The sequence below is a fragment of the Schistocerca piceifrons genome, chromosome X, assembly GCF_021461385.2.
Source record: "Schistocerca piceifrons isolate TAMUIC-IGC-003096 chromosome X, iqSchPice1.1, whole genome shotgun sequence".
NCBI classification, from domain to species: domain Eukaryota; kingdom Metazoa; phylum Arthropoda; class Insecta; order Orthoptera; family Acrididae; genus Schistocerca; species Schistocerca piceifrons.
This window is the reverse complement of record NC_060149.1, coordinates 575,467,724-575,492,463: the sequence shown is the minus strand read 5'-3', so window position 1 is coordinate 575,492,463 and position 24,740 is coordinate 575,467,724. Positions and strand designations below refer to the sequence as shown.

The 24,740-nt window shown below is 38.3% G+C and overlaps 1 protein-coding gene across 1 annotated transcript in view; it reads right to left on the bottom strand.

Moving 5' to 3' along the window:
• The window catches only part of LOC124722526 (mucin-12-like), an 87,327-nt gene that overhangs the window by 43,325 nt on the left and 19,262 nt on the right, over window positions 1–24,740 (bottom strand). Inside the window, exon 5 of the mRNA XM_047247676.1 lies at window positions 14,808–15,022. Coding sequence (XP_047103632.1) covers window positions 14,808–15,022 — 215 coding nt within the window. The remainder of the gene's footprint in view (window positions 1–14,807; window positions 15,023–24,740) is intronic.

Genomic DNA, 24,740 nt, shown 5'->3' with positions numbered 1-24,740 from the left:
ATGGCATTATGGCACAATGCCGTACGAGCTAGAAGATGAAAACATGTGCTTGAAATGCAGCCAATAGTGTCAAAATTAACACTTCGTTTCAAATAAATTGGCTGCCTCAGCGAAAGAGATAAATAAAAGCTGAATTTATTTAGCAAAGCGACAAAAATAACTTCGTTGTTCTCAAGGCGATTAATTCACAACTATCAGAAAGGTGGAAATAACATAAAATCTGAAACCTATAACATATTTTAGCTCCCAGCCACAGAAATCACTTTTTTTTCATTTGACGTGAGAGCAGTAAATGAAGAGGAAACAGCAAAATCACTAAATGGAAACACAGATCACGTAGAGACTCCCCTCCCACCATAACTAAGACTGCTCTGCGCAACAGCCCTGGATCTAAGATATTTCGAACCAGGGCAATACTAGATGGTGGTGTCCCTCCCTCCGCCCACTTCCCTAGAGCGTTCGAAAAAAAAAAAAAAAAAAAAGAAAAAAAAAAAAAAGAGAGGGCGTCCTGTGGTGCCTCCCGTGCTCCCAGTCGGCCAGCAGTTTGACATCCGGCCCCTCTTTTATATATATATATAAAAAAACACATCTCGCAAATAATACTGGACGGAATTATTCGAAACCGGAAGAAAAAGAACTCTTCAGAAATTTTGGACTCTTTATTGCCTATTAGCTCATAACTTGCTGTTCTGTGTGGCATAAAATTAAATATGGGATACATAAAAGCAGTATACACAAGAGACAAGCAATACACATTTATTCAGTCCTTAGCTCCTAGTATTTTTTTCTGTCTAATCTTGCTACAGCTTTACATGGCGTGCTTTCCTTTCTGCAAAAGAATCTATTACCTCATCAAAATTTGTCAAACGTTTTGCTACATGAAAAATTGAAATGTCGTCATCTAATACTGAAAAAGCTGTTAATACAAATAGTACCCAAGACTGGTGTGGTTTCTCGATCTGATTGCGACTATTTTGTCACTGTCTACTAGATAAAAGAAAATAGGCCTTTCTAATATTGCAGTAATTGTAACACACACACCAAGTAAGTGAGACTGTTTTGGTAATAATGGTCATTTTTATAATACGACAGAATACAATTCGCGAAGTACCAATATGAAATGCCTATTTGACAGAATACAATTCGCGAAGTACCAATATGAAATGCCTATTTGGCCTACTACAAGCAAAAAGCTTTATGTTCGGAAACAGTTTCACATTTCATTCATATGGTCCAGTTTCTCAAGCATGAGATCAAAAAGTAGTAGTGTGAAATTTTTGTATAAATTTGGAATCATCATACTCTTCCATAATTTGTGTGATGTCCCCGTTCCTTCTCCTTCCTCATTCTAACAATCTTCCCATCACTAATTCTGTAACTATTCCTACCACTGACAAAACTCATTCTCCAGTTAACTCTATTAACCCTGTCAGAATCACCGATTTAGTTATCCAGCAATTATTCTCTGGTTAGGCATTATTACGTGTTCGTACAACGTGTTTTCCACATTACTCCCTGAATAGAATTCAAGTGGCTGCTAGCCGGGGACTGTACAACTTGCCCTTTCTAGTGTAGCGATCTGGCCAAAAATTTTCTGTCAAAATTTCATTCTCTTGGATATATCGGGAAGATAATATGCAATCTTTCTTAAATGTTATTCCTGTTAGTCGTTTATTTCCACACTGGTAGTATGAATCTATGGACTTCGCTAGAAATTATAACAATGCTGATCATTCGCAATCAATCACATAAACAAACAGCAGTTGGCATTCACCCGTTTGGCTTTATTCCGCTCAGCTCAGATAGCCCCGTCCCCTTTAGTCTGCAGGAAAGTTTATTTGTAAGTGGATTACCCTGGCAGACACATCGCGTACACTATGCACGGATTCAAATACCAACTTATGATTCGTTTGGAAATCAGAATGTGTTTAAAAATGTTCAAAAACCAATAGGGATGCGTTTCAAAATCATCTGAATAATCGATACACCAACGTGTGCTAGATGGTCGGCGCTCTGTGAAACAAGGTTTTATTTTCCTCAAGAATATGAATTTTGTTGTTTTTCACAACAATGGGTACAAATATTAGGCAATTAACATTCTAGTGACACAGTTTTAAATATGGTGTAAACTGCAATAGTTTAAGTGAGAAGTAATGTTGTTGGGCAGATTATAACATTGCAACAGAGCAAAGATATAAAAAAGAACAAAAGCAGTAAGTCAGAAACTGCATTTCACAAAGAAATCACTGGAATTATATGGGGCACTGACACCATTTTTTATGCAGTGGAAGGAATGTAACTGATCAGTGTTATTTTAAAAGCTAATCTCCAAAGATAAATTTTTTCCTAAATTTCCCTGCCTTTCCAATTATTCTCTACTGTTGAGTCCAAGAAACTATATACAAAACACGGTGATCTGTAAATAGTATATGCATGTATGCTACTCTTATGACATCTGAAAGCTTTAATATTTTCCTAGCTGATACTTCAAATTTTCACTTTTGCAGCAGTTATATCAAATCAGAGCCTTCCTCCAGAATACAGCAAACAATTTCAAACATTGCTTTATCTCTAAAACTCAAACTTCTAGAAATTAAATAGTTGTTGCTGATGAGAACTTTCTGCAAGTTTTCAGCATTAAAATTTGGATAACGTAAATTTCGTCTGTAGATCCTGGCAGGTCCCTCTGTACAAACCAACTTTGTGTGTGTGTGTGTGTGTGTGTGTGTGTGTGTGTGTGTGTGTGTGTGTGTGAGAGAGAGAGAGAGAGAGAGAGAGAGAGAGAGAGAGAGAGAGAGAGAGAGAGAGAGAGAGAGAGAGACTCAATTGCAGTACATCAAATACTTCTCAATAAATAAAATCTTACTGATAAAAACTGTATAACTCTGCTATCTGTTAGTAGTGCTTCTCTCACAGCAACAGGTATGGATGTCTTCACTTACAAACAGGGAATTTCATTAGCAACAATAAACTGAGTTGTCAGGAAACCCAGTGTTTTCTCTTGTACACTGAATGAGGTCCTTCACACAATCACACACTGGTGGAAATTATTTTGGGTTTTCAATTAACTTAATATTAAAACCACTAGAATCAGACTTTTAGTAATTTAGATATGGATGCCAACACTTACAAATTTAGTGAGTGGAAGAAAAACTGACAAAGAGTGAACAAAATAACTTCCCATTTTCCTTAAATTTTGTCGACGGATACTGCACGACAAACAAACTCAAATAGAACTTCGATACTACATTACCTGGCCATTTAAATTGTCACACTTAGTTCACTGCATAGGTAAAACACAAATTGGATTAACAGTCAACACATAATTAGAGTGGTGCATTTACAAGTTTACAGGTATTAAGAATGGAGCTACACCATTACTACAGCCAACTTCTACGACATGGATGACACACATGATCTTTCCTGCAAGTCAAGTCAAGTGAAAACCAGTCAAGTCAAGTCAAGTGAAAACCAGTCAAGTCAAGTCAAGTGAAAACCAGTCAAGTCAAGTCAAGTGAAAACCAGTCAAGTCAAGTCAAGTCAAGTGAAAACCAGTCAAGTCAAGTCAAGTCAAGTGAAAACCAGTCAAGTCAAGTCAAGTGAAAACCAGTCAAGTCAAGTCAAGTGAAAACCAGTCAAGTCAAGTCAAGTGAAAACCAGTCAAGTCAAGTCAAGTGAAAACCAGTCAAGTCAAGTCAAGTGAAAACCAGTCAAGTCAAGTCAAGTGAAAACCAGTCAAGTCAAGTCAAGTGAAAACCAGTCAAGTCAAGTCAAGTGAAAACCAGTCAAGTCAAGTCAAGTGAAAACCAGTCGTCAAGTCAAGTGAAAACCAGTCAAGTCAAGTCAAGTGAAAACCAGTCAAGTCAAGTCAAGTGAAAACCAGTCAAGTCAAGTCAAGTGAAAACCAGTCACGATGTTTATACCACAGTGAGACAAAACGGTCAGGGTCTTCACGCAAAAATGTTTGTGGTTACCTACAGAACCATGATTGTACCTAGGCATGTGTACCCCTCAGTCCAAAGCAAATCGATTGCCACGAATGCCTCTTTTCAGAGCTTCAAGAATATGGAAATCACACAGGGAGATGTGGACTGTAAGGCGGATGTCTACGAGCTTCCTAGAAACCCTGGCAACATGTGAGCAGACCTTATCCGGCAGCAGAATGATGCCATCCATCAACATTCCTGGGTATTTAGACTCTATGGTGCACTCAAATTTTTGCAAAGTGTCCACATGGACACATCCTCCATACAGTCCCAATCTCTCCCTATGTGATTTCCATATTTTAGGAGTCCTGAAGAATGACATTTGTGACCATCAATTAGCTTAGGATGAAGAGGTGCACATCCAGTACAATGACGGTTCCGAAGGCAACCACAAAAATTTTTCCATTAAGGCATTGATCATTTTGTCTCACACTGGGATGAGTATATTAACAGTTATGGTGATTACCTTTGAAATTGTAAACAGTTTAATTACATTTTTCCATCTGTCTCATTTTCATTTGACTGTTCCTAAATATTAAATTTATTTGAGCAGTTGCCCGAGAGCTACTTCCAAAACTGAACAACCATATTTGGCAGTTAATGTATTACAATTTGCATACTAAGTAAATGCCAAGTTTAGATACAATAATGCCTCAAAGGTCTACAAAAGGACGTGGTTTTTTTTGTGTAAATTGAGGTAGTTAAAAATAGGAAATGCAATTTCCATGTATTAATGTGCTACCTTCAATCTGTTTCTGTTTACGATTCTGAATCAAGCAACTTTTTTAATCTTGTCCATTGGGATTTTTGTGCCTGCATTTACATAATAGTCATAAAATACTTCCAGAAATCACTTGAAACAAGCACACTGTTTATCAGAATAGGACAGTGTTACCTGTACTGTTATTTCTCTTTTAGTTCCCCAAATGGTTTTCGGAGAAGTTATGCACATGATGTAAACATTAAGTGTGGTATGATGTGAAAGGTACAGCGATAAATGACACAATGGCATAGTGCATAATGTGATGAAAATTCATATATACATCATGCCAACAAAAACTGACAATTGCACACAGTGATATCAAGCAACAAAATATGTAGTTCCCATTTTACATTCCCGCATCCCCTTTTCCTACCCCCCCCCCCCCCCCCCACACACACACAAAGCATATGTGCAAAGATTTTGCACAATTGCTTATCTCTGTTATTCTTACACTAGCTGAATACTGACAGTGCCTGGGTATGTATTTATTCCAATTCTATTAATCCATTTCCTCTTCCCCCTGACCCCCCTGTCTATCTCCTCCTCCTCCGTCGTCCTTATCCGCCTCCCCCTCCCCATGTCCATCTCCTCCTTCCACCACTCAATCTAGCCATTTCCTCGTACCTCCTTTCTCTGTCCACCTGTTCCTTCTCCCTCTCCACCTGTTTATCTCTTCCTTCCCCCTCTCCATCTGCCTCTCTCTTCCTCTCCCCATCTCTCTCTGTCCCGTGAGCAGATATGAATGGCATATGTGCTGCAAATTGGGAAATCCATTGAGATATGCAACTTTGACAAAGACAGATTATTGTTATGCAGAGCCTGTGAATGAGTATCTCGAAAACAGTGAACCTGGTCGAATGTTCATATGCTACTGTCGTGAGCATCTACGGAAAGAGATAGGACAGTAAACTAACACTAGGTGCTCAAAGATTGGACATCCACAATTCTTCACAGAATGTAGGGTTCAGAGGCTTGTCTGCTCTGTAAAGTAGGATAGATGGTAATCTGTGGCATTTTTGCCAAAAGCGCACAATGCTGGTGCACGCACAAGTGTTTCAGAACACAACATTCACTGTATATTGTTGAACATAGAGCTCCAAAATAGACCATCCCTGTGTGTTCACATGTTGCCCGAACTACATCATTAATTACAATTGCAGTGGGCATGAGACCATTGGGATTCGACTGTCGACCAATGGAAATGTGTCGGCTCTTTGGGTGATTCACATTTTAGCTATCCTAGGTCAATGGTCGTCTCCACAAACGATGTCATTGCGGTGGAAGGTGGCTTGAAATGTGAAGTGTGACTCGGACGCAGGCTTTTGGGAACAGTATTCTGTTGTGAGAGATATTCTCTTGCGCTAGCATGTGGCCTGGGATAGTAATCGAATACACGCCGAGAGTTCCAAACCACCTACATCACTTTGTGCTTGATGTTTTCCCCAACGGCGATGTCATCTTTCAGTAGTTCAATTGTCAGAGTCTCAGAGCCAGAACCATGCTACAGTGGTTTGAGGAGCTTTATAGTGAACTCACGTTAATGTCTCGGCAACCAAATTTGCCTGATGCAAATCTTATGGAAACAATCTGGGTTGCTATTGGGTGCCATCACCGCATACGCAAATCAGCAGCCCATTATATACGCGTATTACATGACCTGTGCATAGACATCTAATGCAACATACCTCCACAAACCTAACAACAAACTGTTCGAGCCTTGATATTCAGAATCAGTGGTGTATTATATTCCAAAAACAGACAAACAAGCTAGTAATCGTGGAGGTCATAATGTTTTGGCTCATTGGTGTATGTGTACTTAGTCTGGTTGAAATTGATACAGGGGTCTATAAGGAAATTTTTTACCTGAGGCTTTGCTTGCTTATGCATATGTGTCATATATTTAACATATCTGTACTCATTAGTCACCTGTATCTCTTAGTGAATTTTGTCCTGAGATTTGCTTTATGCATCTCAGTGTATATGATGTCACATCTCCGGCATTGTATCATACAATATAATTTTGCAGGAAGATGGGAATACTGTTGGCAAAATGTGTGATTTAGTAGTAAATAAGAATTAGTTAAAACGTCATTCCTGATGCAGCAATTTTACTGTATGAAAAGCAATACACATTTAAGATTCTCTCTAAACAACAAGAAAAATACTTTGTATTTTATTTGTGTTGGCTAGTTTTGTGTTTGAATTCCCTGGTGAAAAGGGCTGGCTATTTTTATGAAGTCGGGATTTCTGTTGTATAAACACAGCGATTCATTTTATGTCTTGCACTTTGTGCATGGACATTTAATTTTTTGCTGTTACTTCCAACAGACTTAGATGATCTCAATACGTAGAGTATGAAATGAAAAAAGTGAATAATGGAAAAAGAGTTGTTTTACATTTCTGTTGGCTTTGTATTGTTCATTGCTCTTTTCTGAATGACAACGTCAGAGCTAGATGGAGAGAACAACCACAACATGTACTATGTTATTAGTCCAGACAGAGTACAGTGTCAATAGTCTCTGATCGATGCTGCGTTATGTACAGAATCACTCATAATTCTTGTTCTTAGATATTAAAGCTCAGGAAAATACATAGTTTCTAGTCGAAATACATAGTGCCTAGTGTCAGTCAAATATGCAGAGCAGCAGCACTACTGAAATAGCTCTTAGACCATGTGGTCTACAGTTTTTTTCATGCTTGTTTTAGGTTGTATTAATGAAACCACGATAAAAATGAGGTGTATAAGGATATAAAAATACTGTTCACAAAACATACCATACATACCAACAATGATAAAACAAGGTACGCCAGAACTTTATCATTTACAGGGTGTATACGTGGGGGGGGGGGGGGGGGGGGGGAAACCCGGATTTTTCCCAGATTTCCCGGTAAAAAATAAACTTTCTCCTGGGTGAAAATACACATTTTCCGCATTAAGGGACAGTATACTATTCCTCGAAACTGTAAAACTTATTAATCCTTTGAGTGGTTATAGTTTTATACACTGGCATAGAATTTCCCGGCACTTTAGGAAATGAAATTCAGGGAAAAAAAAAAAACGTTTTGGAAAGATGTCTGATGTACAGCAACATGTACACTATATTTTCATGTTATGAAAGTATAAATTCGAATTCCACCAAACACCACATGTTACTTTCTGAAGCGTTGAAATCGAGATTGCGATGCACTTTTGTAAGCCAGTCATAGCTCATGTCACATGATCTCGCAGCCGGATATTCAGAGCACAGGACACTTGATTTAGTCAGCCAATAGGAACATCACTGTTAAGTAGCGCGAACATACAAATAGGAAACGTTAATGGTTTAAATTAATATGCATAGTGTTGCTACAAGAAAAGAAAAGCTTTCATATATTAGTCTCTAAGATTAATAAGCTGGATGAAAAGTTAAGCTTTCACATATAATGTTGATCCTTTTTGCGCGTGCTACACTTTAAGATACATTACACAAATGTGCCAGTAAATTTTTTTACGACGACATAAATGTCTAATCTTCTGGGCTCAAAATTATTTTAAATAGTCGTCCTCAAAGAGTTGTTTTTTAAATGAGAGTCAAATGCTCTGTGATTTAAGAAATTCATTGTACATTCTCCGCACATAGATCATCTTGCGTAAAAGAAAATTTACTTTGAAAGTAACGCTTTTCAAACAATCATTCACAATATTTTCTCGCAACCTGTTGGAAATAGGTTCATTTTAGCAGTTGCCAGAGAGTGACAGAAAACAGGCAATGCAATGCAATTAATGCTTGACTGTCAGAAAGGCGGATATAAAATAGTCTGAAACTAATAACAAATTTTAGCCCTCTGTAATTATGCGAATGTATTTTAATTCACTTGATAGTTCCTGGTCACAGAAATACATTTTGTTTTCATTTGACGTGACAGTAGTAAACAAAGAGGAAACGCCAGAATCACTAAACGTAAGCACGGGTCACATGGAGACTAACCATCTCCCCACTACAACTCAAACTGATCTGCACATTTGCCCCAGATCTACGATATTTCTGTACCCCGCACCAAGTGTTTGAGATAGAATGCCAAAAATTTTAAAAATCGACTTTTCAAAAAATGTTCATATTGCAGCACACATCTTTCTGAACAGTCCAACACATAAAACACACATGTTTGAAGAAATGTAAGACTTGATAGTTGGTCTTCAGCATGCCAAAGTGCAATGCCACGCCTCTTCACACAGCATTTTTCTATTGCATGTGACTGTATTTCGCTCTGTGGAATTCAAACGTGTAATATTTTGTAATGGATGCCATCAAACTATATTCAAAGACAGTGGAAATTAAAATGCCCTGCTCCCAGTCAGCCGGTTTGACATCCTGCCCCTCTTTTTTTAAAAAAAAAAACCTCCCAATTAATATTGGATGGGATTATTTGGAACCGGAAGAACAAGAATACTTCTGGCCAAAACTTTTCTGCAAAATTTCATTTTCTTGGATACACTGAGAAGATAATACATAATATTTCTTACCTCTTATTCCCGTTACTTGTATATTTCCTTTCTGGTAGTCTCAACCTATGGATTTTGCTAGTAATTATAACAACACAATCCCAGTCAACCATATAAACAGCGACTGGCATTCACCCGTTCAGCTTTGTTCCACTTAGCTCGTGTAGCCCAGTCCACTTTTGTCTGCAGGAAAGTTTATTGCTAGATGCAACGGGGATTCCCCTGGCAGAGATATCATGTACACTATCCAAGCATTCAAAAATCAACTTCTGATTCATTCAGAAATGACTTAGAATTTGTTCAAAAACGTTAAAATCCTACAGGGATACGTTTCAAAATCATATGAAAAATCAATAGACCAACATCCGCTAGATGCTAGGCGCTTTGTGAAACAAGGTCTTTTTTGTTAAGAATATGAATTTGGTGACCCCCCCCCCCCCCCCCCCTCCTTTTGAAATTTTGCCGCCCGGAGCAGATACCCTGGTTTGCCACCTGTCCCCTAGATCCGGGCCTGTTACGCATGCGTGAATCTGCCAGCTTAGGCGCGTCAGCAAAATTTTTCCAGTTAGCACCTGGCTGCTAGCTGCTATTGCTCATTCAGCTAACTGCCACATTTCTGTAGCCAGAAGCGGGAGAAGGTACTAGTTATACGCGACTCAACTGCGCATGAGCTCGCTCGCAACTGCTCAAACTAATCTAATCTAGGCAGTTGTAACATCATGCTCATTGGAGGCAATCTGTTGTCAAGAGGCACTGCACAGTCTTTCTAAAGTGTTTGACACATCTTTCTGTTGGCAGATGCTTGTATGAGCACTGTGTTTCGATGTTGTACATGGTCGCATTTCCTTTGCAACTCAGGTCTTATTTTTGTTTTCTTCTCTCTCACTCATGTTTTATTGCTTCAGTATTATTCTGCAGTAGCGAGATACAGTAATATACTTTGTTAGAGTATTGGTTATTATCAATCAAAGTTACAAAAATTTAACTGAAAACTAAAACAATGAAAAATTCCTGGAATTCTAAAATATTCCTGGGGTTTTCCCAGTTTTCTCCCGGATGATAAAATTCTCGATTTTTTCCCCAGATCTCCCGGTTGTCCTGGGTCGTATACACCCTGCATTTACCTCAGAATGACATTCTGAAAATTTAAGATGTAAAGAACACAAGAAAATGATGTGAAACCTAGGTAAGATACCAGACAGATGTCAAAACATATCTAATGATCAAAAAACAATGTGCTCATGGAATGCAGATTTTTAAAAGAAACAATTTATTCTGCTGAAGCTGTCAATACATTTGAAACAAAATATTTAATTCTACGCTACTGACCAAATTCATCTCTTTAGTCACCTTCAAGCGAACATTTACTGCACATGTTTGTACGTATAGCATTCACAGATCTCACATTATGCCATAAAAAAGGACAAGACATCAGAATACTCAAAGAGCATTGGAATTTTGTAAACCAAACTAAGAAGCATAATTCAGATAAAAGTGCACATTCATGTGCCGAGATTCACGCTGAAGTACCAGGTATTAAGCTTTTCAGTGTGGTTTTCAGTATGACAACTTTCTTGGAGTATTCTCTCACGTTTTATTCCTTATTATGGCATAATAAGTGATATGTTAATCTCATACATACAAGAAAATCAACATGTGCATTTGAAATTGAGCAAATAGTTGGAACTAGCCAACAGTGTGGAAAGAAGCACTTTGTTTCAAATAAAATGACATTGTAGCGGAAAATAGAAGTTTATTCTAGGTCATTAAGAAAAGCCAAACTAACTTTGCAAAGCAACAAAAATAACTTCTATGTTCTGCATGGCAGTGAATGCTTGACCTGCTAATAATATAAAATCAGAAAACTGAAACTACAACGTATTATTTAGTCTTCCGTGATTATGTGAATGTATATTAATTCACTTGATACCTTCCAGTTATAGAAATCCATTTTGTTTTCATTTGATGTGAGAGCTGTACACGAAGTAAAAATAGAAAAATAACAAAAATGTGTACACGGGTCACATGGAGACAACCCTACTACACTCAAGACAGCTATGCACATGAACTTGCAGCTTGAGAGCGACAAAAAATTTGTCCTGGCATATTCTGGCTGCTTCTTGCTACTCAAATAAATAAACACCACATTCCAAGCAAGAGCCCACTGGCAGTTGCTCAAATGAACCTAAGCCTTCAAAATTTGACTGCACACATACATGCCCTCTCCCCCTACACACACACACACACACACACACACACACACACACACACACGTTAATAATGGACAAGTAGCGATTGTGCAAATTACATTATTGTACAATTATGATGTTCAAGTTACATAAATATTAAAAATAAGATAACTTAGTATGATCTCCTCTAAAAAAGGAGCCTATCTATAATTCTCTCTGAAATCACTAATGGTCCAATAGGTATATGTTGACATAAAAGGCAGGTGAGAATTAACTATGTCCTGAAAATGTCTGTATCTCATAAATCTACATTGATTATATAAATAAAAGTAAACACTGTGAACAGCCCCAGAGGACTGCGTGATGCTAACTGACGACTGTGTCATCCTCTGCCACATGGTTTCATTTGGATGCAGTATGGAGGGGCACGGGGTCAGCACGGTGCTCTCCTGGCTGTATGATAGGCACTCTTGTTATACCAGAGGAGATTTGGTGATTTCATGTCTGCACGTTTTCATAAGGAGCATAATTACTGACTATAAGATTAGAGCATGAACCATATTGTTGTGTCTCTTGAAAATAATGTTCATCTGATTATCAAGTAATAACTTTTAGAGTAAATTATCTCACTGTTTTTAACAATTTTGAGGTAGTAATGATTGTTTGCAGTCAACATAAAAGGGCTTGAACAATGCAAAAGATGGGGTGGAGGGGGGGGGGGGGGGGGGAGTGGAGGGAGGAAAAAACTGTAGGAATATCAGCATTTTCTTTGACATAAATAGTAGAGGCTAAGGCATTAGGCATCACACATTAAAATATTTTGCATTTTTTCCCACTGTCTTTCATTCTTCTTACACTTCTTCATCTCCTGTTTTCCTGCACATCTTCCTTACTTTCTTCAGATCAAAGATGCCGATACAGAGGAGGGAGGGGGGCAAAGATCTTTGACCAAACAATACAGACCTATGAAGGGAGAATGGTATATTCTTCCGGGAACTCACAGGCAGATGATACTGTGATGGAAGTGAAGAGTGATTTAGATTATCAACAGATGGCTGCAAAATGCTAGTGTGTCAAACTGTAATACAGATTGCCTGTAATACTAACTTAATTTGAGTGGAAAGTTTATAAGAACATTAGAAGGTTCAGGAGAATGAAATATTGGAGATGGTTAGCTGTCAAGAGAGAAGGTGTAGGTGTAGGTGTAGGTGTAGGTGTAGGTGTGTGTGTGTGTGTGTGTGTGTGTGTGTGTGAATTGTGATACAAGGCTGTAATTCTCCTTGCTGCTCTTTTCAACATTCTGAACAACTTCCTTTTCTAAGTAATAAATTTCTGCTGCAAACTTAATATCTAGTCTGACAGTAGCAACATACGAAAATGTACAGTAAGTTTCATGTACTTTGACTGAACACAACATACAGTACTACGTAGAAATACGAGAGATACTGCTTCCTTGTAGCCAAGACACATCCTTGTCAACACAAACGAGATCCAAGAGATCACACTACAGAATATATACATTGCACGTCATTAAAACTGCAACACCAAGAAAATGGCAAGCAAAAAGAGTCAACTTGGCGTGAAATGTACCACATGCTTGTAATATGCGAATGATTAGCATTTCCATACAACTGCACAAAGTAGATGGGCATAACGCCATCTACATTAGAGCTGAAGTAGACAGGAATGATGTACCTAAATCTGCCATCAGAGCTCAGTTCGACGCAATCTGCTGGGTTATATACCCCAGATTATTTACAAATTTAATTGTGTAATCTTCCTAGTGTACTATATATGCACAATAAGTGAAATTTCATTTAAAAATATTTATTATATCTGTTGGAAATAGTCCCACTTTACAACCAGTTTTTATCACATTTAACAATCAGCATCTTCAGACCTAAAAATAAACCAAACCAAAACAAAACATTAATAGTGAAAGATTTTGTTTGTTCTTTTTAAACATCTTTAAATTTTATATACTGTCAGTCTACATTATCTGCTTTTCAGGAACAATTTTAAAAACATTAAATTTTAAATGTTTTCAATCTATGGTATCTACAAAAGTAGTTATTTATTAATGTTATGTTTTATTTTTAGGTCTGAAAAAGACCATTAAATGTGACTGGAACTAGGTATCTAGTGTGACTACTCGCAACTGATGCTGTTACAATAAATACTTCAAAAAATTTGAACATTTGCAGAATCTCTCATGACATTATGTCACCCATTACTGAAATTTCATTCTTTAGTATCCTTCCTAACAATATTAATGGTCAGCAGTGTACTTCGGTTGATGCTGTTCCCTAATTTCCAACATATAATAACAAGTAAGAAAATCATGTAATAAGAGCATGCAAAAGTTCCCGACTCAGTATTCTGCGACATTTGTCTCCCTATGACTATGGGAAGGAGCTACCACAATTGATCTCTTACTAATGTCATGAGATGCAACTGGAAGAACATTTTAGAAACATACCTGCTAATTAAATATCTTCATTGTTATTGTTTTAATGTAGAACTGTAGTGTTCTGTATTAGGGTCAACATTACTATACACATATGTAAGTAAGTCAAGAGAAAGAAAGCAATAACTTTGAGCTGTAATGTTCACTATGACAACACAAGCAACATTAGGTGCCTCATCTTGTGTTTGGGAATGAAAGCTGTTATATTCACACTCAAAAGTATCTTAAAAAATACCGTGTAAATAATACCTCTCATGTTTACTAACTCTTCTTTCACAATTTTAAACATGGCTGATAGCAGCAACTAAATAAATTTTTGACAAACAAAGTTTACAGCCAACGGATTGCGTAAGTTAAATGTAAAAACCTTAAGCAGGTTTTGATACTACTGAGGATACCTTCTTTGTGTGACCTTTTGAAGAGGGTAACCTTAATGGTATCGAAATCTGGTAAAGGCCTTCACATTAAACTTACACCACCAGTTGGCTGTAAACTTTATTTATTAAGAATTCTCATTTCTTTGCAAAGTACATAAGATATACCACAAAAGAGGAAACTAGAAATAGCAATTGCCGCCTACAAACAGAACATACATTTCGCTTCAAACAGCTGACATTTTCTTAATTGTGTGTCATAATAGGTAGTAGCTTTGTCCATTACATAGATGAGGATGATATTAAGAACCAACAATACAAATATCCTTTACAACTGCATGGATTTTTAAGTCTTAATTCAAATGAAACCTTGGAATATAATATACAAACTTAATGGTTAATCATCTGTATGTCTTAACAGATTCATTGTAACAAGCTCCACGGTAAACAGCTCAGTTTATGACCTGCTGTCATCATACATACTAATAACATAATTCTGAGTGACTGATGAATGTTTTATGTTAATTTCAGTTCTGGATGCTCACCTTCCTCTTCAGTGATACACTCAGACTCTTCCATGACTTTTCGCAGTAAAGGATGAGCCCATGGCTTGTTCACCATTTCAGAAAGAATATGGCACATGTGGGCATTAGATCCCGTGAGTAACGATGAACATCTCTTCAAGCTAACAATCAAATGTGTTTTTGTAGCTCTTGAACTTCCAGGCCACTGCTTGCGTAGAACAACATTCAGGGTGTGCCTGTTTCAATAGACAGTTGTAAATATTTGAACAGGCTTTCAGCATGACCAGTCTTTTTCACATTCATACCTAGACTGAACATTAACTGTATAATACATTAAATCTTACAAATTATCTATGTCAAAATCAGAAGAAACTTGGATTGCCCTCAGTTCCTCTCTAAGGTATCTGTGATGCTCATCTGCGACAACCATGCATAAAAGTTAACATAATACAGCATGAAAACATTGGCATCAATATTAAATGTAATGAAAGTACTTCTTTCATATAAATTATAATGTAGTTGGAAATTGCATGAAATCTGTACAGAAGAAACAGCAGACAATTGCTAATTGAAAGGCACATGTATGAAGAAAAGTAGTTAAGCAAAAGTGTATTTACAGCAAATATCCATATTATCTTGGGATTGCATGTACATAGCTAAATACAGCAATCTGAGCAAAGAAGAATGAAATACTTAAACCCATTATCAATGCACATCAGTACACTCAATGCAACTTCCTAGAAGATTAAAATTGTGCGCCGGACTGAGACTAGAGTTCGAGTCTCGGTCCGGCACACAGTTTTAATCTGCCAGGAAGTTTCATATCGGCGCACACTCTGCTGCAGAGTGAAACTTTCATTCCAGTACAGTCAAGGGTTGCTGAAAATTAATTATGTAGTACTGGGCACCATACAGCATGCACTCAAATTGCTATAGGAACAAATATGCACCACCATCTCAAATCTGTGGCACAATTATTGCTAGATATCTAATCTCTTGCATGGTGCTATCATTCTACCTCCATCATCCAAATTGTTGTGTGACCTGTCAAACAGTTGAATTACTACATATTAAAAGTTCTTTTTCAATGTTGTAATATTCAGTAATTGAAATTCTTATTTATTACTGAACAGCGAATGGCTAGGGAAATGAAAATGCAGAATTTTTCTCTCCTTCATATTTGCGGCTAATTTCTGTCGCATAAATATTTAATTTTTTTTAAACTGATTTGATATAGTTTTAAAAGAACATGAAATTTCCCTGTTACTCAAGTATGTTACAGTTTGTACTTGATAACTTCTGTTTCGCTACTCTCATTCATGAACTTATACTAAAAATATGTATTAACTTTTACTGAAAAGGAAATAATATACATATCTCAGCATTACACCTGACGACATTGTACAATCATGTCCACAATGAACTCAAACAATGTTTTGCAAGGACTTCATGCTCACTGGGAATGGCAGTCAAAACAATTCGTGCTCCAAATTTGTGTTGTCTTTCAGATGCACATAAAACACATTTCTTGAAATAATCACAGCCACTAGGCACTGTATTTAATGTTCCATTTGATAAACATAAAAGCTTCTCAATTTGCATACATTTTTCACTGTTACTTAAAATCACATTCCTTGGGTACCATGTCTGAGCTGAAGCCTCAAACCCTTTCTGATTGGGATCTTTGTGTTTCATGATAAGCAAGCTTTTTGTAGTTTTTGTTAATTTATCAAACACACCCTTGAATTCTGCTTGTTGCAATGTAGTTAGTTCACACAGTATGTTTTCTGTTGCTTCAGCTTACCCTACTTCACACAAGATTCGAAATTTAATCCCATAGTTTTACGTTTGGAATAGAAAACATCCAAGATTGGGTACATGTGCCCCTTGTGTAAATTAGATCAGGCAAACCAACTAGCTGGAACTTCTGTCACAAAAACCTTATGGGCATAAATCCCAGTCACACATTTGTCTGTTAAATTTTACATAAAATTTACAACACAATTACTACTGTATCTCATTTCCAGTATTTTAAATAAGCTTGCAGTATCATCAAAATATTTTTCCAAATAAACACAGCTTTAGAACAAATATTACTCCCAAGTAATGACAACAGAAAAAGAAAGCTTCCTTTAAAATCATAGTCCAGTCTCTAGCGTTTAAGAAGGACTTCACTATTGTTACTTCATTTAAATCAGATATAATTGCTGTCCACCGTATGCCAATCAAACTGAATTTGTGTGTGATGAACACTGCACATGGATCAGATGATCACTTACAATAAGTTGTCAATTTTTGTAACTATGTCTCATGTACGGAGCAGAGTCATTTATACATTCACTGCACCATATAGCAGTTTGTGCTGATATGGTGTATCTACAAAGTGGGAACAGTTTCTTTTACATCTGCTGCTTCTGAAGACTTCACAGCAGTACTGTGATTCCATCACAAACAAAGTTTATCTTCTTTACAATTACAGCTTTGCTAGTGAATTTCTTTTGGTCAGAGAAATTTCTAAAACATACTGGACTTCCACATAAAAAGGCATCTATGGCACATAAGGCACACTAGTCAGAGATTCGGTGTTACAGTATGAATTCAGCTAGAAATAACTGAGGACAGTAAAGTTGGTTTAAGTTTGCCCTTTTCTACAATTTCATTTTATCCATTGTCAAACAGTATCACTTTCAAATTCATTTTCTTACTGTAACTTACACATGTGAAAATTTTATCTTTACTGATGTACCTTGTACAACAGCGTGTAAATGATATTTTTTACAGTGTACCACAGTAGAGTCGAGGAAAGGGAGTCAAACAATTTTGTACAGGATACTTTTAGTCTATCAAGTCAGCAAGTACTTCAAATTGGCCTACAAAAACCATCTAAGCTAACGCGCATGAACATCATGTGGAATTTTCATATTCTTTCACTCCATATGTGCTAACTATTAGTCCTACAGAAAAAAATGAATAGGACCTTTCACGTAGGAAACTGAATTTAGTTTTTACTGGTGTACGTTTTTCCTAGAGGATACGGATTTCAAGTTATTTGAGAGAGAGAGAGAGAGAGAGAGAGAGAGAGAGAGAGAGAGAGAGAGAGAGGTGGGGGTGGGGTGGGGGGGGGGGGGGGACCACAAAAGGGGCCTTCAAAGACACCCCTGCTGCTCAGGATTTTTAGATGTTCTTCATGGTACTCCCTCTTACCACTGTAAAAGAATGTGCAACTATATGCATTATTTCTCATTTGACTTTTTTTGTCTTCATTGATTCAGCTGTTTACTCCAACTGCTTAGTCATGCACTTACAAACCATAAAACTGATGCTTGTGTAAGTTTTAGTTAACACTTGGGTGAATTTTAACAACATATAATTAACAGTTAAATGGTTTTGCTTGTTGCTTGTATGGCCTCCAGACTACAGTGCTTGTAAAGGTTAGGCATGGATCAAGTTGTCAACGAAATTAGTTTTTGTGTAATATTTACAAAAGTCATTTTTCCTTCATTACCCTCACAGGCATGTTTAATAATGTTAATGAAATAGTTAACTAAGCTGGTGGCATAATAGCCCATTCAATGAAGACCAAAAAAGATTTAATACGGAAAATAATTTGTGTGGTTGCACATTTCTTACAGCTGTAGGAGAGAATGCTATGAAAAATGTACTAAAAGCCCTGACCTGAGGGGACTGCGGGTGCGAGGGTGTGCACCTGAAGGTCACTTTTGCATGATTTTCTTGAATAATTTGAAAACTATGGCATCCTGTGAAAATATATCCCAGTAAAAAATTGAACTACATTAAATTTACCACAAAAACTATTATATTCATATTTTCTTTACTACTAATAGTATGTGAGTAGAGAGAGAATGAATACGAAAATCTCATGCAATGCACATCTGCTGTGGCTTAGGTAGTTTTTGTAGGCCAGTTTGAAGTACTTTCCCAACCTGACCAAAAGTCTCCTGTATAACATTGTTCAGCTTGACTTCCTCCACTCCACTGCAGTACATTCTAACCAATCGTCATTTACACCCTGTACACTGAAAATGTGAAATAATTCTACTTGCAGAATCCTGAAGTGAATTGTGTACATGTGAGTAAGAGTGAGTGTTCCTGCTGTTGTGGCCAAAGTTGCAAGTGTGTCTTCACAACCAGCTGAATCACATACATGTTAGATGCAATTGCAGTTCTACAATTGGATGCTGTAATAATGTTCGTGCAAGGTGTCGCCAGGTCGCCCGAAAACCATGAATAATGTTCTGCCATCAGTGGAGTGCTATAGTGCTACACAGTGTACATATTGATGGCAATCATTCACTTTTTCACTTATGTGGTGATGGTGGCTATTTCCAATCAGCTATTCACAGTGGCGGCAGAAGCAACGAATAATAATTTGTCATTGAAATTTGGTACAAGAGAGACCCCGACCACAGATTGAGGTTATCACTTCATGTCAGAATCCACAAAGCAACTTTGGTCATTCAGTAAGAATTCGTAAACAGGTGCACAGAACAATAGGGGAGCTGTTGAGTCGTCATAATGACTGGGATACTCTTGTTACTTTAAACAGCACCAATGTACAATTCAAAGGTGCAAGAGAGTATGGGATTCTCACCGTAAGAGGTAGTGTAGGGTTGGAAGATGCTGTCACCAACTGAGACAGTGAAAGGCAGAGTGGAGGAAAATGGAACACCAGTGCGGAATTTTGTGAAAACCTTACGAACAGTATGATGCCAAGTGCAAACATGATCACCCTAGGGCAACAGGAACATCCTAGGGCAACAAGAGCATATTTTACAATGGTATGCAGTGTTATCGATGTACCATATAGGGCAGTGAGCAGTGGTGATGAGCTCTCAAAGAAAAAGACGAAGAAGAAGAGGGGTGTGGGGCAGAGTGAGGGGGAGGGAGGGGGAGGGAGGGAGAGGGGGAGAGGGAGGGGGGGGGGGAGAGGGGGGGGGGAGATATATATATATGGGGGAGGGGAGGAGGGAGAGAGATACAAACACCAAATTCTGAAGGGGGAGGACTGGAGAGTAAGAAGGGAAAGTCGTGTTATAAGATGAGCACGCAGCTTGGGCACATTCTACATGTGCTTCGCCATACACACTTAAGACTGAAATATAGGTCTGTGTAGAGAAGGAAGAAGGGTGAATGTTATTTCCCTTCATTAGGTAACACCACTGCCGAAGACAGCTGGAAGGATTGCCACACTGAGGGTGCTCCTACCCCTCTGTAGCTATGGATGGGTAAACACACTGTAGGTGTGATCGCTTGACGGTAGATTCTTGTTCACCCTGCAGGAAGATGTCAACATGGACATTAAAACTGATGTTCAACACCTGAACATTGAAAAAGGAGGTTGAGTATGAATGAGGCCCTCTTGAGATACAGCAGGAAGCCCAGCAAATTGAGGTGTGGTGTATGATGGGGTATGTGGTGAATATCAGGTATTGCAGGTCACGGACTTGACCTAGAGTCACAAATCTTGAGGAAGAGTAAACAGCAAGGGATAGATGCAATGGGAGGATACGGAAGATTGTCTTCAGGACAGCTGATGCTGATGGTATAAGACAGGTAATGACACATTAGTACACATACGAATTGAGAGGCATCAGAATCCTGTGAGTGGCACAAACCCAGCTAAGTCATATGGAACAAAGACTACTGAATAGCACTTACTGTGGAGCTAACTAGCTACCTCAAAGAGGGCATCTGATACATTGCGTCTGGACTTAGATATTGTACTAGTACAACTAGATGCGTTATGACACACTGCTTTAGTGTGCCCATGCTGGATGCTTAAACAGAGAAGTAATGGAATTATAGGAAGCCTTGCACCAAACACTGTGATGGCAGCTAACTCCAACTCTGCTACTGTCGGGACAGTTTCTGTCAGGGATGTGTCAGGCACAGTCCAGGCTACCAAGCATGCTGGAATTAACTGTGACTCCAGAGGAGAATGTATTGCCCTTAAACTGAATGCACTGTCCTTGGGATAATATCTCACAAAAGTGCAGATTGGTGCTGATTATGTCAAACTCCAAATACTACTGTATTTTACAGACTGTAAGACACATTTTTCCCTTTGAAAAGTTGCCTACAAAATTCAGGTGCATCTTGTACTCTAAATTAATATGAAAATGTGTGTGTGATTTACACTTCTTGTCAGTCTTAAAAATGTAACAATATTATGAGAAGGAAAGTTGCCACTCACGATATAGCATGGATGCTGAGTCGCACGTAGGCACAACAAAAAGATATATGGGCCGAAAGCTTTATTCATGACAGTCTTTTAGTTGTGCCTATCTGTGACTCGTCCGCCCCTCGTGGTCTCGTGGTAGCGTTGTTGCTTCCCGAGCACGGGGTCCCGGGTTCGATTCCCGGCGGGGTCAGCATTTTTTCCTGCCTCGAGATGACTGGGTGTTATTGTGTCGTCTTCATCATTATCATTCATCCTCATTACGGTCGGAGGAAGGCAATGGCAAACCACCTCCACTAGGACCTTGCCTAGTATAGCGGCGCGGTTCTCCCGCGTCGCTCCCCTACGCTCTGTCAAGAAGTATGGGACTCATCATCATCATCATCATCATCATCATCATCATCAGTGACTCAGCATCTATGCTACATGGTGAGTTGCAGCTTTCCTTTTCATAATAGTGTTACAAACCATCCTGGATTTTCCTGTCTTAAAAATGGCCATATATTCAATGCCGCTGGAAACCTCTCTCTGTCTGGTAGCACTGGATTCAACTGGCAGCAGCAGTGCACTGATGCGACGAACGTGAGTTGCAAGGATTCACAAGCTTGCTGTACTGTCTCCATCCCACCCTGCCATCACAAACCCAGAACATTGTCTAGGCTATGTCATTGCAGTCCAAGGCACCAGTTAACTTGAATTGAAAGCAGTACAATATTTTTGTTAGAAACTAATTTTGTAATGGAAATAAATAAAAGGTATTTATATAGTGTGGGCTATAAATTGAAAGTGATAGCATATGTAGAACAACATGGAAACAGAGCAGCTGAGTGGCATATCGGCCTTCCATTTTTTCAAAAATTGCGACTAGTGGTCTAGAACAGAAGAACTGGAAGAAGAAAAAATAAAATAAAAAAGAAAGAGGAAGACTAAATGTGCCAATAGAAGACTGAATGCAAAATGGTCAAAACTAGATGACATATTGAACTGGATTCATGGACACCATCAAAATGGCATTGTAATTAATACCAAAATGATTCGAATATGTGCTTGTAACATAGTGCTACAGTGAAACTTAACACACTTTAAGGATGGAATGGGTTGGTGATACAGGTTTATGAAGTGTCATGACCTTAGCAGGAGAACAAAAACCAAAATATTTCAGAAAATGCCACAAGAGTATGAAGAGAAAATATTATTCCATAGCTTTATTATTCAACATCAAAAGAAAACCATTGTGCAACTGAGCCCGATAGCAAATATGGACAAAACTCCCCTGACAATTTATGTGCCAAGTAACAGAACTGTTGCCATGAAAGGTGCTAAAACTAACTATAAGACAAGTGGACATGAAAAACTGTAGTAGACTGTTGTCCTTTCATGTTGTGCTGATGGTACTAAACTTAATCCATCGATAATTTTCAAGTGCAAAACAATGCCAAAACATTCTGAATTACTGTCTGTCAGGTGGTGGTGTTCATGTACATGACAAGGGATAGATGGACAAGGCTGGTATGAAATTATGTATTAACAAAGTGCGGGAGAGAAGGAAAAGTGCTTTGTTGAAGAATTCTCTTCTTGTGATAGATCAGTTTAGCAGTCATTTGAAAAATTATGTGACAGAGAAACTGCGCCAGGTAAATACAGAGCTTGCTGTTATTCCAGGTAAAGCGTATATGAGAGAGGTATGGAACAAATGGATGATGGATGAAACCCAACGTAAATTCATGCTGAAGGGAGTTTTAAAATGACCTAAAATCAAACAAGTGTGTCAGTGGATAAAACAGTCATGGCCTAGAGTGAGAAAAGACATTATTGTTAAATCTTTCAAGAAGTGTGGCATAAGTAATGCTCTCAGTGGCAGTGAAGACCATCTTATATATGAAGAGGACAACAGTGACGATGATGAAGTAGTAGTAGTAGTAGTAGTAGTTCAGATGATGATTTTCAGGGATTTTAGAGGACAGTTTGATTTTATAAACGTAGAATTTGTTTTTAGTCTGTCTTTGCAGTCTAGTAATAAAAATTGTAAAAATGTTATTAAAAAAACTGCTTGAAAATTAAGATGCGTCTTATAATCAGCAGGGTCTTTTAGTCCATAAAATAAGTATCATCTTTACCTTTAGCAGACATTAAAGGCAGTTGCATACACGTTGTGATACACGAGATCCAGCAAAATTGGCGACTTTAGTGAAGTCTGCACATCTCGAAACAAATGAGATCCTGTTAAACTATGACAGATAGGAAGACTCATGCCAATGGCAGCACTAGAGCAGCACCAATGTCTGATGGAGCAGGATACAGTATGCTCCTCCATGATGGTAAAAACAGTCACAGGGATATGCATAACAGAATTATTCCTTGGGAGAACACACACACACACACAGACACATTGTCCAAGGAATATCACAGTCCCCTCTCCCGCCAGTCCACATTTTCTGAAACTGTGACCCCACTGGGTGTAGGCCTACTCCGTGTAGGGCTCTGTCATTGTTGTCACAACTTGCTACAAACAGTGACATCCAAGCCATACAGAACAATTAGAATTATGAAACACTGGGATACTGTTAAACAGGACTCACTGACATCCCTGAGCCACAGTCTACGCTGTGCTGTTAACTGTCATCTATTGTGTAGCCCTTGAGATTTGGACACATTATTGTGCTACTCACTTCGTATCACTTCAAGGTGTAGTTCCACTTTATTGTAAGTTGCACTGTCATGTGCTGTATCAAATAAACAAATTCAAAAGCCATAGTTCCTTGATGAAGTGCGCCACAACACGTCATTCCCAGCCAGTTCACAGGGCCAGCAACAGCTCACAACGTTCAGAGGACTGAATTTTCCCAAGAGTGTTGAGAGCCAAGCTGGAAGTGGGCCTTTGCAGCCAGCAGAGTTATAAGCAAGTCAACATCAGTCTCAAATGTACAGCTGGATGCTAAACTAATGCTGTTGCATGCTGTTGTCAGGCCACCAGAAGACCAGCTATGCTGTTTTTTGCTAGCAGAGGTGTGCCATATTGCTACACTGTGCAGCACAATACAGCATTTCCACAGCCAAGTATGGGGGAAGAGCCTACTTCCTGGGACAACAAACTCGGCTAGGAGTAGTACAAATACTCCTGGCTCAGGCAGCATTCCACATCCAGCAGCCAAGACCTGACAGCACGTGGCCTCCATAGCTGTTGAGTTCAACTCAGGGACTCTTGTATGTTTCTGATGGTCATAATTAGCCACAAGCTATGTAAACCAGTCACTGACTTTAATTGTGGGGCTGACACACTACTTGGTCAGCAAGGATGCAGTGCCGCCAGCCATTTCCTCAGCATTCCGCTGTATGGACGTCACACACTGCCTATTCGAGACAGGCCACACTATGACTGCGACCACTATAGTGACATATGGAGTCATCAAACAATACATGAAGAACTAATTGTTCTTGCATTCTGAACTCTACACTCCCTGCTCTACTGGAGAACTCATCTCGCCTACAGCACTAGACAGATGCAACAACCCCATAACACTACAGAAGATGACATTAAAAATTCTGTTAATATAATTACATTAAAATTTGTCTATATCTATAAACAACACAACAGTAACAATATTTTCAGGGGTTTACACTGCAGCCAAATCACCACAACATTCCAGCACCTCCCAAAACAGAAAGCATCATACTTAAAATTCTACAATACAGTAAAAAGAGTGCCTGATAATGGAAATTATTTCTCAAACTGTATTATGCAGAAGGTGAATAAA